This window comes from Falco rusticolus, chromosome 9 (assembly GCF_015220075.1).
Source record: "Falco rusticolus isolate bFalRus1 chromosome 9, bFalRus1.pri, whole genome shotgun sequence".
NCBI classification, from domain to species: domain Eukaryota; kingdom Metazoa; phylum Chordata; class Aves; order Falconiformes; family Falconidae; genus Falco; species Falco rusticolus.
In genome coordinates this window covers 42,950,292-42,965,411 of record NC_051195.1, presented here as the reverse complement: position 1 = coordinate 42,965,411, position 15,120 = coordinate 42,950,292, and the positions used below count along the sequence as shown (strand labels likewise).

The following is a 15,120-nucleotide window of genomic DNA, read 5'->3' as shown; positions in this document are numbered from 1 at the left end:
GCGGGGGGGAGAAGGAAAAAAAAAAAAAAAAAAAAAAAAAAAAAAGAGAGACCAAAAAAGGGAGGAAAACTAAGGATTTCCCAGGCCAGAGACTCTTTCCAGGATCATGCAGTTCACGTCTGAAAGTCTGCTCCAGGTTCACAGCAAAGGAGGATGAAGTTTCCCTACTGCTGTTGGCAGGTGATCTCATCTTGTGCTGCTCACACCCTCCCTGCCTCCGGCTGCCTGTCCATGGGGAGCAGGATCACCAGCACTTCATCCTGGGAAGGCACATCAGCGGTTTGCCGGAAAGGTCAGGGTGCTGGAAGGGACCCAGGGTGGGCAGCATCCTGGTTTGTGTTATTTATGGGATCCAAGGGAGCAGCAGAGGACACGGTAAAACCTGGCAGCAGGGGAAATAAAAGCCTTTGCACTGCAGCGAGAGTCCTGTCCTGGGGAACCGGCTCTGCTTTCACACTTCGGCTACAAAGCTCCCCATTATAACACGGTGGGGCGGTTACAATGCAGCTATTCTTCCCCTGGTAAGGCGAGTCGGATGTGGGCTCAAGCTGCAGCAGGATGCTCAAGTGCGCAAGGAGGAGGACAAGGGCCAATTAGCAGATATTAAAACAAAGCAAAACCAAATAAACCCACCCACACACCCCAGACCAAAACAAAAAAGTTCACCTCAACAATACAAATGCTGTCCCCGTTCGCCCTGGCTCACTTTCAGTTTTGGCAGTGGAAAAACAAATCCCTGGCACTGGCTCTCCACCTTCAGAGGCTGCTCCGGGGAAGCTGTGTAGGCGCAGGGAGGATTGCGGTCCTCCAGCAGCTCTGCCATCGGGTGCTGTATGGGGCCCAGAGTGAGCCCATGGCCTCGCCGACACCTTTTGCCCTGTCTCCACAGCACCCTGCAAAACTTCACCCTCCTCCTGCCGGGCCCAGATGGGCAGGGGACACGAGGAGAACCAGCCCTGAGACACGGGGCTATGGGAAGGGCCCAGATATCCAGCCTTCAGAGTGGGGTTCAAGGGGTACGGCCAAACTCTTCCCCGAGAAAGGAGCCCCAGCTTGGCTTCTCCAGCCTCTGCCTCAATCCCCCTGTCCCTCCTCCTCAGGCTCACGTTTCTCAAAGTCCTGCTCAATCCTAGGACTGATCTCCTCCAGGCACATCTCTGGTCTCTACTGACTGCGGTTTGCTTCCCTAATGGGCTGAACCCGGATGGCAGCATGGACAATGTTCACCCAGCAGAGTCAGGGGCTCCTCTCCAGGCACGCTCACAACTTCAAAGCCAGCAGCAGATCTCATGCTGCAGGAGCACAAGGTCTCGAGGCACCAGCACCAGGATCCTGTATTTCTCAGATGTGTTCTTTTCCATCTACCCTGGCCTTTGAGGGCAATGTCAACACCAAACCAGGGGGTCACAGCACCAGTGATACACTTGGCCACTTCAGCTCCTCGCCCAGGGGCTGGGGAGCCCCAATGGTGTGCCCAGTCTGCACAAACCAGGGCTGGCTCAGGTGGGCTGCCCTGACGGACGGATGGCACTGGAGGTACGAGGGATGTGATTCACCCCGTTGTGGGCCCTTTAGACCATCCATCCTGGTAATGCAGGGTTGGTATAAATGTATAGAAGGGCTCCAAGTACACAGCCAGGGCATGGCTCCATCACACTGTGCCTTACAACAACGAATGCAAGACAACCTTGACCCCGACACCTGAGCAAGGATCACCAACGGAAGACTTCAAAACTGGCTAAACTTTGTACTTCTGCTGAAATACAGCTATTGGAGAAAGTGAGCTGCAAGGGCATGGAGATCAGCTGGGCCCAGGAGGAAAAGAGACACCAGCTTGTGCAGCTCCCTCAGAAATTGCCACCACCACTTTGTCATCATCTGTGCAAGCAGCTAGCCTGCTCTGGGGGGAGGAAGGACACATGCTCCATCCTGCATCTTCAGAGAGAGCTGAGGGTAGGTGGTTTGAAGGATGAAGGATGGGATGGGTGAAAGAAATGCTTTCTCCTCTCTTTGCTCCTGCTTGCCTCCTGGTCCATGATAACTCAGCTGCCCACATGGCCAGGCTCGAGTGGTCACTGGAGCCGGCACAGCACTCCGCTGGGACACAAGCTCACTGCCTGCAGCTCCCCTGGTCCTCACTCCCAGCACCCTGGCCAAGGCCACCCTGGGGACACTGCAGTGGTCAGCGGTGGCCACGTTCTGCACAGCAATAGATGGCCCCTTGGGGCCAGCAGGTGCTCACAGGCAAGGGGTGGGTAGGAGTGACGGGGAATTTTCCTCCAGCCTCGAGAGCTGCCGTCCCAGCCAGTGAGGCCGCAGGGGCTCTGCAGACCTCCGGCATGCAGGCACTGCTGGCACAAGCACACTGGGGTCCACGCACAGGCAGCGAAGCAGCTCTGGCTGAGAGTGCTGCCAGGGTCCCAGCCACACGCCAGCTCCTGCGGGGGCTGACAGGGCCGGCAGAGCAGGGACGTGCCCCCCAGCACACCGCTATGCCGCGGGCTGGGTTGCATGTGCTGTGAGGTTGTTGCTGCAGGAAAATGCTGAGATTACTCAATTTTTGAATTAAATCAAGGTCCTAGGGGTCTTCTAAAAATCCAGGCTCCAGGTCCATTTGTCTCCTTAAATACAAACAACAGGGGTTTGAGTTCATTTCCCACCAGGGGTGAGACTGATCTCTCCTGCTCCCCTTCCCCGCACCTCTCTCACCACACCACCCTCTAAGCACTTCTGCAGCTGGCCAAGCTGCTCTGCGGGAGTGGCTTTTGTGTTCATTTTGGGCTTTTTAGGGGGAAAGGAACAGACAACAAACAGGAGGGGAACACACTGCCTGCCCCTTTCCTCCCCACTGCTGGCCATGGCTGCCCTGTGGCTCCAGCCATGCACACATGCATCCCTGTCAAAGGTGCTCCTGAGTGCACCGACTCTTCCAGGTCTCGGTGCCACTCCCCGGGCCAGTGCTGGCAGTGGGAGGGATGGGGGAAGCAGGGCAATCCCAGCTCCTCCCGGTGCCTCTCAGGGTTGGCTGCCTGCAGCCCAGCCAGGAGGCGTGGAGGTTTGCAGAACGCGCAAACGTGGGGTCTTGCTCTCTCAGTCCATGCCTTAGTGGACTCCAGGGCTATGCTGGGCACTAAGAGGTATGTTGTCCATCCCATAGGCTGAGGGCAGGCAGGAATATTCTGATGGTGGAGGAGGAAGGCCATGACAGTCTGGCACTCTTGCTGGGGTGACATGTGGCTCTCCTCTCCTTTGGGTCCAGGATGTTCACTAGAGGGAAAACAGCCAGGGTCACCACGTCTCTCTTCTCTCCCCATCACATGCACCCAACAGCACCCTGCTCTCGAGGTGTCGGGGGCATTTTGCCAGCAGAAAGCCCCACAACAGATAGAAGCTCTTTGCTGTTGGGCCTAGCCAGCTGCTGACACTGGTGGAGGTTTCTTCCACAGTCCTGCAGTGGAGAATCTCCTCCAGCTTCACATGGACATGGCAATGGAGGGACCACTGGTATCCGCACTGCTGCAGAGCACAAGTGGCACAGAAGAGAGATGTGGGCAGACGGTGCTGTTCAAACCACAACATAGGTTCCAAGACATCCAGAGATGTCGCTGCCAAGGTCACAGCTTCTTTAGTCCAAATGCTCACAACGCGTTCAAAAGATGTAAAGAGACACAGAGCAATGGAGTTATAACAACAATGGAAAAGTCTAATCCCACCAGCTGACCAGGACCAGTGGACAGAAGGCTCTAGCATTGCTTCTGTTCCAGCAAGCAGTCCTTCACCGGCGAAACCTTCCACCCACAGCCACATCAGCCATGACAGTTATGAAAAAGTCATTCAAAAAAGCCCTTCAAAAGATGCTTGGACTTTCAAACACAACCCTTGAACCTGGGAAACTCCTTGCCCAGCACTGCCAATGTCCCCAGCCAGGCTGCAGCTATCAGTGACCATGCAAGTTCTCTGACCAACGCTGTTAAACCACGGCGGGCAACAAACCCACCTCCTAGCAGGGGCTCAGTGCACAGTTTTCATTGCACACCAGAAGGCAAAGAGGGGCCATCATTAAATGGTAATGCCCTGATACACTGTTCCTCCCTGCTGCTGAAAGCGGGTGTGATGCTTGAGCAGGACAGAGGAGACAGAGCAAACCCCTGCTGATCACACACAGCTGAGAGCTTCCTTAAGCTCACAGCACAAATGCCTCTGGACAAATGCTCCCTGGGCAGCAAAAGGCAAAACCTGACTCCTGGAGCCCTTCCAAATTTCAAGCCCTTGCTTCAAAGCAAGAAGAAAACAGCAGTTCCCAGTGACGTGGAAATAAAGAATTTTCCAACGTATTTCATGTGGGCAAAGCAATATATTTTCACCTAATCTCCCTCTTGGAAATGGTCAGTTTTAGCTGAAATCAAACATGCACGCATACAAAAATCGCAAATCAGCCCAAGGCAGACACCCAGCATGGAAACCTAAACCCCAGCACTTAAAAGTCTGGCAAGGTCATCAGCAACTGAGAACACAGCCTTGTACCGTGTGGTAGTTGTAAATTTTAAAAAGTGCATAACTCACTGCACTGAGGCAGATGAAAAGGCAGACCTACTAAAAAAAACCTATACATACTGAAGTGGCTAAAATGTCTATACCTGTGTCCTGCCTCATCTCTGCTGCAAGGCTTATACAGGATAATTTTCAGCAAACTTTCAGATGTTAGCATGCACCTTTTTAATGACCTTGCTTTCTCTCTGCACACACCTATATGTGTCTACGTGGACATAGATGCAAAGAAAAAGATCATCATTGTTCACAATTATTTTTTTATTACTACAGGGGAATTGGGACCTGCTTGCAGTTTCCATAAGGCCAGCATTTGCTATATTGATTATTACCCACATGAACAGGTAAAAGCAGGCAGGGTAGCGCTCAACTGTGCATGCTGTTCTCGGACATGCAGAACTTGGCTCAGCCCAAGCATCCGCAAACCTTGTTCATGGCACAGGCAAACACCACTCTGCTAGTGCCCGGGGACCCTCCTCCCAGGCCTCCTACTTGATGCTGAAAAAGGATATTTCAACGTCCAGACTGTCCATGAGATGCTCCTTACAGCACCCGCCCTTTGGCGGCCCATCCCAGTGCGCAGAACAAGCTAGCAGTTGAAGCCACCAGCCTTCCAGCATGCTCACAGTAGAACAGGGCACACTGCTGGGTCTCGGTGACGAGGTGATGTCCCTGTGGTGGCTGCAGCTTCCCACCACCTCTAGACCCCCTTCCCTTTCATGGTCACTCTCCTTCCCTGCTCACGGGGGAGGGCCATGCCCATGCCCCTGTGGGCATCCCTCATCCCCCAAGCTCACGATGCCACGAGGCACGTGGGCACGTTCTCACACAGGCAATGCTAACCCTACACCAAACCATCCACTCTAGGGCATGGGCACGGCTACCATCAGCTCCATCCCCTCCAGAGAGGTGGCTGCAGCTTTGCCCAGCCCAGGCCACCCTGCCGAGAGCCAGGGCTTGTGCCATGGTGGCAGCGAGCCCCTCTGGCAGCAGTGGATTACAGCCCTCAGGCACCGGGACTCATCTCTGCCCATGGGGCTGAAGGGCAGCAAGGGGAGGAGAGGGAGAGAAATAAATATCCTGCAGGAGAGAGGCTGGTGGAGAGAAGAGGGAGAAGCAAGTTGAGGAGGAAGGGATGGAGGGAGCAGGACAGCAGATCAGATGAAGGTTTAAGAAGTGAGCAAGAAGGGAAAAGGAAAATGCTGGAGCTGATGTGAGACAAGGGATTCATGCTGAAGGAATGGGAATGCATGGAAAAGAGGAGGCACAGGAAGGCAAAAAGCCTTGCTGCAGCAAGGATGCGGGTGGCCTTGGATGGGCCGCAGGGACAGGGGCGGTGAGAGGGCCTACCACCAAGAGAAGCCCACAGCCAAAACAACGAGACCCAGTCCAGCTGGCGGTGGGGGGTCAGAGAGGACAGCACGTACCGCCTGCCCCCACCCCAGGACCCTCTGCTGTGGATGGCACAAGGTGACTTGTCCCAGCACACCCTGCTCACTGCCAGCTCCCGCTGTCCCCTTAGCACTGCACTGGCAGCATCCTCCATCCTGCAGCTTCCAGAATCCCTCACCCTCCCACCTCTAACTCTGGCACCACTGACGAAGAGCACCCTGGGGTGAAGGGGGAGCAGACTCAGACACAGCACCCGTGCACAGACAGGGTCCCCGGGGTGCCCCTCCACCTCTGGGTGAACCCGTGGCAGGAGTGGGAGGGACACATTGACACAGGGACACACAGCCCTCTGGAAGATGGCTGGGGCTTCTCTCATTTGGTTGCTTCACTGGGGTTTTGTTTGTTTGCTGGTTTTCCCGGCGCCTCTGTGGAAAGCACAATGCGGGCTGTCCTCCAGCTGCAGCTGATGGGGCCAGCCCTCCGCATGAGCCAGGGGAGTGAGGGAAGGAGGCTGCTGCTGGTGAAACACAGGCTCTAGCTCCCCAGGACAAGGAGGCACCCCAAGCGAGCCTGGCAGGGCTGGCAGCATCAGCAGGGCTGCGGGGGACAGGTGAGGAGGAGGGGGACACCTTGCAGCCAGGGCAAGAGAGGCAGGGTGGCATTTGCCACCTGGGCACAGGGCCAGGAAGAAGAGCTGGTGGTGAGCAGGGTTCATGGAGATCCCCCAGATCCTGCTGGGCTCTGCTTGCTTTCACTGTTACACCCTTCCCCACTGGCTGACCTACCACTTGTACCCCAAAAGGAACCATCTTCTTGTGGATTGCTGCTGGGAAAGGCATCTTTCTTGCCTGAAGGAAACCACTTTCCCACTGCTCTCCCTGTATCTGCAATGCCTCATCCCAGCACTGCCTGGGACATGCTGATAACAGCAGGTCAATGTCTACACAAGAATTGCCCAGTGGAAAGAGCAGGCATGAATGAGGAAAGGATGCAGGATGAGAAAATAGTGGGAGAAAGGGAGTTTGGGGAAAGAGCTGCAAAGAGAGAGGAACTGAGGTATAGAAATCAGGCATAGCTGCATGGAAGAACCAGAAGGGTTGATAGAGGGGAAAGCGGGAAGAAGAACAAGAAGTAAGCAAGGAAGAAAAGCCCCCATAATGGACTTGGGCACCAGGAAAAGCACGGGGGGCTCTTTTGCCCACGGATATGGGAAGGGGTTGAAGCACCATTCCTGGTGGTCACAGCTCCATGTGCTAGGACTGCTTCCTGACCTGCAGCCCTCTGTGTCCCACCCACAGCTGCTGCACACTGGCTTACTCCAAGCATCTTAATCAAGTGCAGGCTCAGTGCTAGTAAGTGACTTTAGGCAAGTCTGTCATTTCTGGACTTGAGACTGGGGTTAGAGGGCTGCGGAGGGGGGCGGGGGGCAGCAGTGAACCAAGAAAGTGGGAAATCAATCTCCATAGGATTAACACTGAAGATCTCGCAGGAGGCAGAGCCCAGCCCCAGGGAAGGGTGACCTCCAGCTTGGCTGGTCCCTCCTGGAGTAACAGTGACCTCCTGTGGCTGCGGGACTGTCCCGAGGGGCTGGTTATTCCCTTCCTCTACACAGGCGTTTTGCAAAGCCACACTGGAGCCCTGCAGGGCTTTGGCCACCCCTCACACAGCTTCGGCTGAGATCAGAGCCAGGAGTGAAAGCCTGAGGTGATGTCTGGCTCCTAAGACCCCTCCACAGGACACATCCTGCACACCTGTGGCTGCTGGGGTGGACACTGGCAATGACTGTGGCCCCAGCTGCTTATGGCACTGCCTTCACCGTACTGAAGGCAGGGAGACACAGGTCTGCCAGGGCTGTAGGTAATGGGGCAGCAGGATCTGCCAGCTCCATCACTGACACCATCCTGAAGCGTTCCCCCCCAAACATGCACATGAAAACACTGTCCTACTCCCAGGAACCCAACATTTATGCAGAGATGGAGGAAGGCAGACTTGAGAGGTGACTAAGGCAGGATCACAGCAGTGGAGCTGGTCCACCACAGCTCACTCACCTCCCTGGTATCGTTGTCCTGGATCAGAGCATACAGAGGCACCACTCGGTTGATCTCCAGCAGAACCGGCATAGGGCTGAGCTGCTCCTTGCCAGGGCGCCGGCACAAATGGCAAGTGGATGGGCAGCGCCCTTTCTCCTCACAGTGAATCTCCACACCTGAGATGAGGTGGTCATCAGAGAGCATCTGTGCTGTCAGCAGGCCAGAGAGATAGGTGATGAAGGGCATGGATTTCAACTCCTTCTTGTTCCCAAGCTCAGTTGTTTCTGGTTTAGAGAGAGGGAAGAAACCAAACAACATTAAATAAATCTCAGCACAGTCCATCTTCCCAAACCCAAACTTTGCAGCACCCAGGATAAATGCAGCTGCTAAAGGTGTGGAGCAGGTGGGAGCAGGAAACCAGAAAGGTCAAGGAGAGAAGGAGAAAAACAGGACTTGCAGGTCAGTGCTTAGGAGTGGGTAGAAAGTGCGAGCATTTCCAGACAAGCACTTCTAGAGTGACAGAACTGACCATGTTCTCCTTCTTCTTTTTTGTAAATTGCATATTCGCTTTCTGCACTTCAAAACAGAACAAAACCACCCAAGTACATCTTGCCTGCCAAAAGGACCAGGTCAAAGAGCTGAGTGCCCTCACACCTGTGCCAACACCAGCTCTCCCCGGTCCCTGTGGTCCTTGGCTCTCTGTTTTGGATTACGTTATCCAAGGCACTGAGATGGATGCAAAGGAGGCTGCAAAGAGCGGGACTGTGGGATGAAAAAGATGGATGCAAAGACTACACTGTGGGATGCAGCCCGTGGCAGAGGGGGTAAGCAGGTACAGGAACAAACTCACCACACAGGGAATAGATGGAACAGACGGAGGCATTACCAAACCCAAACTGTCAACACTCTGAGGAAACATTCAGGCCTTTGAAACCCATTGTGAAACTTCCTGGTGGTCTGAACCACAAGGCAATACACCTGGAGAGCCTTACTTTGTCCTGCCTTGGTCCACACACTCACTAAGGACATGGAATGTATCGCACCTGGTGATACCCTGAGCAAAGGAGACAGGACTCCCATCTTTGTCCTGGACACTTCTATTTAAACTCTGTATCCACAGATGCTCCTCTTGGGTTGATCCAAGAGAGAAGGCCCACCTTCCAGAACCTGGTGACAGACCTACAGAAGAAAAGCCTTTATCCATCCTGTGCCCAAATAAGTCTCCCAACACCATGAGCTGGATAGATGGCTGTTACCTCCAGCAACAACTTCTCAGTCCCACGAAGGAGCTGTAGAGGAATGGGGATTGTCTCAATGCCCTCAGCTTGCAGTGACACGCAGCTGATCTGGCAAGGCACTAGTCAATTAGAAACACAAGTAGACACAGTATTCATTCAGGACTCCCAAAGCCCTCCAGGCTAGGGACAGCCCTTCCCTGCTGTCTGGCTCTCAGGGAACACTTCTGTGTGCGGGATCAAAGCTATCACGGGAAGAACGAGCAAATTCCAACCAACCCATCCTTCAGTGGAATAAAAGGCGAGGGGGGGGGGGGGGGGGGGAGTTGATAAGATAAATTAAAACAAGGCTGTGAGGAGATGTCTCAATATCTAGGGACACAACGGTGTACACAGACAGGAAAAATGAGACTTGGAGAGGGTTCTTGGAGAGATTATTTTCTAGAAGAGCAGCTCCAGGCAACTTCAAGCCTTGTAAGGAAAAGCCATGAAGATGGATGGGAGTAATATTTTTTAACAGTGCTACTAAACTACATGTAGAAGAGACTATGACACTTCTGGGCTGCAAAACTTCTTCACCAGAGCTGAAGCAGTGATTTCAGAGATCCTCCACAGGGAAGTAAGTTTTGGAGCCAGGCTTTAACAGAGAACACGAACACACTGCTGAAGAGAAAGTGGAATCAGTTATCTCATGATTGGCAATAGGATATCAAACCTCCCTTCCTCAGTTATTGGCTTTATTGTTAAGAATTGTAGACCACTAGCATCAAATGTGTGGATGTGTCTTTAACAGAGGCTATGGCTTAGTCTAAGCTTAGCTAAGGCTTGTCTGGAGATGTGGCACACAGTTTCAAGCCTTTCTAAAAGGCCTTCTGAAAATCATTGCTCAAATCACACATACAGGCTTACACCAAAACCTGGAAGACCTGGAGACAGTCCAGGCTGGGTGGGCAGCGTGGTCCAGTTGCTACAGCCCTGGCCTGGGAATGCCTTGGAGGCTCTGTTCCAAGCTATCTGCTCTGTGCTTCTCCCCCCGTGTCACCTGTCCTCCCTGCGTTGAAGCACAGGGCATACAATGCACGTGCACACAGTGCTGGTGGGCTCAGGTGCTCTTCAAGTACAAACAAGCAGGAAGGAGAGGGGTGAATAAGCAGGAAGAGCAACCTCCCATGGTCCTCCTCAGTTATGGTCTGTGTTTGCAAGGAGCAAGCTGAGGCAAGTAAGGAGCAAAATAAACATCTGAGCAAGAATTTCCCTCTGCAGGAGAATGCTGACCCCAGTCTCCCTGCATTGCCCCGTGCTGAGGGACACCCCCAACTGATGCAGCTGTAAAAGCTGAGATTCACGCGTTTGCATTAGCCGCCCCATTTGGGGATACAGATGAAGCTGTGTGCAGCAGTGCTCCACCAGACACGTCACCATGGGGAAGGAGAGGATACGGCTTCCCCGCAAATAGGGGGCTAGATTTGGAGAGCCATCTTTCAGCACCCACCCTGACGCCACAGCCCCTTTAGCAAGAAAAGAAAATGAACACAAGTTCATCCAACGTATCCTGCACCACCCACCGCCTCCTTTGCCCATCGCTCCCAGGAAGGGGCACTGTAGCTGGGGTGGTGGAAGTGGTGGTTTCAAAAGCTCTCCAAGGACTAGGGCATGAAAGCAAGCATTCCTCCTTTCTCCTGAAGGAAACCCAGAGGCAGCAAAGCCATTTCAGGAGCAGCAATCATCAAATGGAGCTGCACAGGGGAAAGCGTAGAGGTCTGCAAATAAAGTAAGGTAGCAAACTGTGTGAGTAGCGCAGCTCCACTTCCATAGCAGCCATGCACTCAGCAACAGAAGATTAACCACGGAGCCTGGTGACTCATGGTAGACTTGTCAGCAGAGCAGACTTCATAGGTAAGGTAGAAATGGCTGTCTGCATTTAATCCTCTTTATAACAGTTGAAGCCCCAGTCACTTTGGGGAAAAGGAATCCTTTACAGATTGGCTTCAGGGGGATGCGAGGGGTTACTGTAACCGAGCTTACTGGTTCAGCGTGCTGGCAAGGGATCCCCGATTTTCTCTTGTACCAAAAAAGCTCTGGGTACAACTCCAAAAGAGGAAAATGAAATAGGACATGGCTCAGCAGAGGGAGACAGGCTTCACTGCCAGATTGCCAGCTCTCATCCAGACAAGCACTTGGAAGTCATCAGCACTGGATAGCAATTCCTGGTAGCTTTTGTGAATGAGCTTTGGGGGCTTATGTACAGTCCTAACAAAATAATCACCCCATTTCTGCTATTAAAACCTGTCTGAGAGTGCCAGCTGCACACCCTGCTTGTAAGCCAGCTCCTCCAGAGCCAGGGAGAGCAGCAAGGAGGAACTGCTGCTCCTCATCTGCTTGCTCAGGAGGTGGAAAGTATCAGCTCCAGGTGCCCCATCCCTAAAAAGCTGGCAATTTTCTTGATGGAGACTGTGCTTCCTGCTCTTCCCACCCACCACTCACAGCATCTCAGACCTGGGAGGTATCTTCCCCCAGAACACACTCCTTTACTCCTGGACCTGCCATTGCAACTGTAGCACAAAGAGAGGAGGGGTCAGGGTCCCTCTATCTCCCGCTCTCCCACCTCTCAGACGAGTTTTGGTTATCTGCACAGCTGCCTGCATGCAAGGAGCGGGTTTGGGGGCCAGCCTGCTCTCCCCACAGCAAACCCGACAGTGAACTGGAGAAACCCTGCGTATTCCTAGAGGCTCAGTCTGGCTTTTATTACCTAGTCGCTGTACAGCATTTGTCAGTGCTGAGGCCCAGATGACTGGCTTCTTGAACAAAAATACTGGGAGCCCAACCCTGTTCCTGATGAGGTCAAAGGAATTTTTTGCCATTGGATTGGAGAGAGTGAAAACCAGACCTTGCAACCTACCATTGCAATGCCATCTCCTGCTGCCAGTGAAGCCAACAGAAACGCTCCTGTTGTCTTCACTGCAAGCTGGGTCCCTCCTAGAGGTCCTGTTCTGGCAGGAGGATGAGGTTCTGCTGCAGGGGCTGCAGTGCAGCAGCAGCAAGGATAGAGGGATTCCTTATCAGCCCTTGCATCTGAACATGCTTTCACTAACACTGCTGGCAACTCAGTTGCATCCTGGCAACATCTGTTTGGAAGCACAGCACTGCAGATGTGGTTAGATGCATCACAGCAACTTGTGGGATTTATTAGTTTGTTTTTTTGTCTGAAATATGTATTAAAAAAAAAAAACACAACAAAACAAATAAATAACAGCTTTCCACCAAGCGTCAAGCCTTGTGTAAGAAAAGGAGGATGAGCAGTGCAGAGTGCGCAGAGGTACTGCTTGCCTGTTGGGTGCCTGGCTCTGTGCTCCACCAGGATTAAATAACCCCACAGTACGAGGTGACTGCCTGCACAGCGTGCAGGGGTCCCTGCTCGGGATGCAGCAGTTGCAGATGTGAGGAAAGGCTTACAGCATTACCAGCAGCACCTCCTAGTGCCTGGACAGAAGGGAAGTATGCTAACACCACTACTATAACAATAACAAAAGCATAATACCTAATTCTTTTGTATTGGGAGTGCTGTTTTGTCTTGAGAGCTCCCAGGAGATGATGGGTTTGCTAGTGGTCCAGCATTTTATACAGCACCTCTTTCAAAAGATCCTAAGTTATTCCAAAACTAGGAATCACTCCACTTACCACAAGAATGCAGCCACATCAGGGGTAGGATGTGGTAGCTCTTCAACAGCAGAAATGCTCGGAACAAGGAGAGGAGAAGCCTCTCCAGCTGAAAGTATAGAGGGAATGTCAGGAAGAGACCCAAGAAGGGATTCCTCCAGGCTCAGCAGTTAACCCCAATGACACCAATGGGCTGTTCAGCTGGGCCTGGTTTAGAACTCAGGTTTTGCATTTCACACAAAGAAGAGGTAATTCTGGTCCACCTTCCCTTCATACCACCCTCCGTCCGGACAGACCTAGTGCCACCACGGGCAGGGCAGTGTGGATTTATGTACACATCCACTGGAACAGGCTGTCTGTTTATTACCTGGTGGAATAATGCCCCATTTGTCAACAAATCCATTGAAAGGGAGGTAGAAAGAAAATCAATAGATGTATTTGGGAATTTCTCTTGCAGTGAGATACTGTCAATGTGGTAACCACCAGGTCTGCGAAGAGCTGGACACTTAACGCTGCCCACTGTTAGTGATGGGAAAACGCTGCTCGGGGCTGTGGGGAAGGTGTGGGTGCAGATGTCAGGGGGAGCCAGCAGCGCTCCTCTCTCACATACGTTCACGGGTGCAAGAAAGGTGGTGCCAGCCCCTGCCGCTGCCCCGGAAAGGCCATACCAGCAGTGGCTTGTGCTGACCCACCAAGCGGCCAGCACCACCTGCACCCCAGGGCTCACACAGCGGCTGGGGAACCACTGCCCCATCTTTCGGGGTACGCCTTTTGGGGAACGCAGCCGTCCAGCGGCATGGCCTCCCGGGGGATGCCTGGCTGAAGGCATGCTGGCAGCCCGCTTCGGAGGGACGCAGCACACGGCGCAGACGCCGCGGGCGGGCACGCCGGACCCGCCGAGCCCCCGAGCCGCGGGTGGGCGGCGTGGGGCCGGGCGCGGGGCAGCTGTGGCCGGGCGGTCCGTGAGGCCCTGCTGCCCTCTCGTGGCACCGCGGCACGACGGCTCCGGGCCGGCGATCCCGCCCCTTGCTCGGCCACGGCCACCCCGCAGCCCCCGCGCCGGGACCCCCGGGGCCGCATCGGGAAGAGGAGCCGGACAAGCCCCGTGCGTAACATCCCCGAGCGCCAACACGGGATAATCCTGAACATGACGGTTTGTTTCTCCTCCCCGTTATGTCCGGAGAGCCCCACGCTGCCAGCTGCCTGCCAGCCTCTGCCCCCCGCCGCTGCAAACCCTGCTCTCCTGCTGATGCTCTGACCGCTGCTCCCAGACAATTAATCCAACTCAATTAAACACAGAACCCTGCGGACTCTCAGTGCCCTAATGCCCAACCTCAGGGAGAGCCAGACAGCTGCACTGGGGTGCCTGTGGCTCAGCCACACACATGACCCCACAGAAGCCCCTCTGCCCTGGGGCTGATCCCCAAGGTACCGGCAGGGAGAATCCGGTTCTCGTCAGACAGACAGGCTCTGCGGTAACCTCGGCTTCAGATGTGACATTTACAGACTTGCAAGCCTGTGGTAGTAAGAAAAAAAAAAAAAAAAAAAAAGCCAGGAGAGCTTTTAGAGACCACTGATAAACCTCTATAAAAGGGGACAGCGCAGGCATCATCGATGAGCTCACTTTGTCAAAGGAACCAGCTCTGCAGAGCCCTGCACGGCCCCACTGCCACCCCGCTGCCTGCACTGTCTCCCAGGAAGAACAACCAATGTCCTGCCCTGCTCATCCGACCCCTGGCAGCATCTCAGTCCTTGCCCCCTGCCTCCAAGCCACTACAGCCCGGCAAGGATGGCTCCATGACCCCCAGACTGCAGGGGCGGCTGCGTAAGACCCCTGTAGCAGCAGCTGGCTCCCTCCCTGCTCCCACGCACCCGCATGCCCATTTCCCGTGGGCTGGCTGACATTTACCAAGCCCTGCCAGTTGGATGGCCAGCTAACAGCATGGGGCAGCCCCTCAGGCCAGGGGGCAGGGTGATCAGGGTCTCAGGCTGAACAGCCTCCCCATCCTTCCTCCTCACAGCACAGGCTTCCCATATGCCAACAATTGGGTAACACCATCGGCTCATTGTTACCACCTCTAACCAAATCCAGAGTCCTTTGTTTTCTCCCCAGGATGCATTAAAAGCTTATTTCCTTATCCCTACCGTTATTTTTCCCTCACACTGTTCACTTTCAGGTGTGGGTGGCCTCACAAAATCGGCCAGACCACCCTGGTTCAATGCTTACGTCCACGTTTATTCACTGGAAAATGCACCAG

At 54.0% G+C, this 15,120-nt stretch overlaps 1 protein-coding gene across 1 annotated transcript in view; it reads right to left on the bottom strand.

Moving 5' to 3' along the window:
• ASTN2 (astrotactin 2) overlaps window positions 1–15,120 on the bottom strand; it is a 353,959-nt gene that overhangs the window by 95,272 nt on the left and 243,567 nt on the right. The window contains exon 17 of the mRNA XM_037399819.1: window positions 7,989–8,254. Coding sequence (XP_037255716.1) covers window positions 7,989–8,254 — 266 coding nt within the window. The remainder of the gene's footprint in view (window positions 1–7,988; window positions 8,255–15,120) is intronic.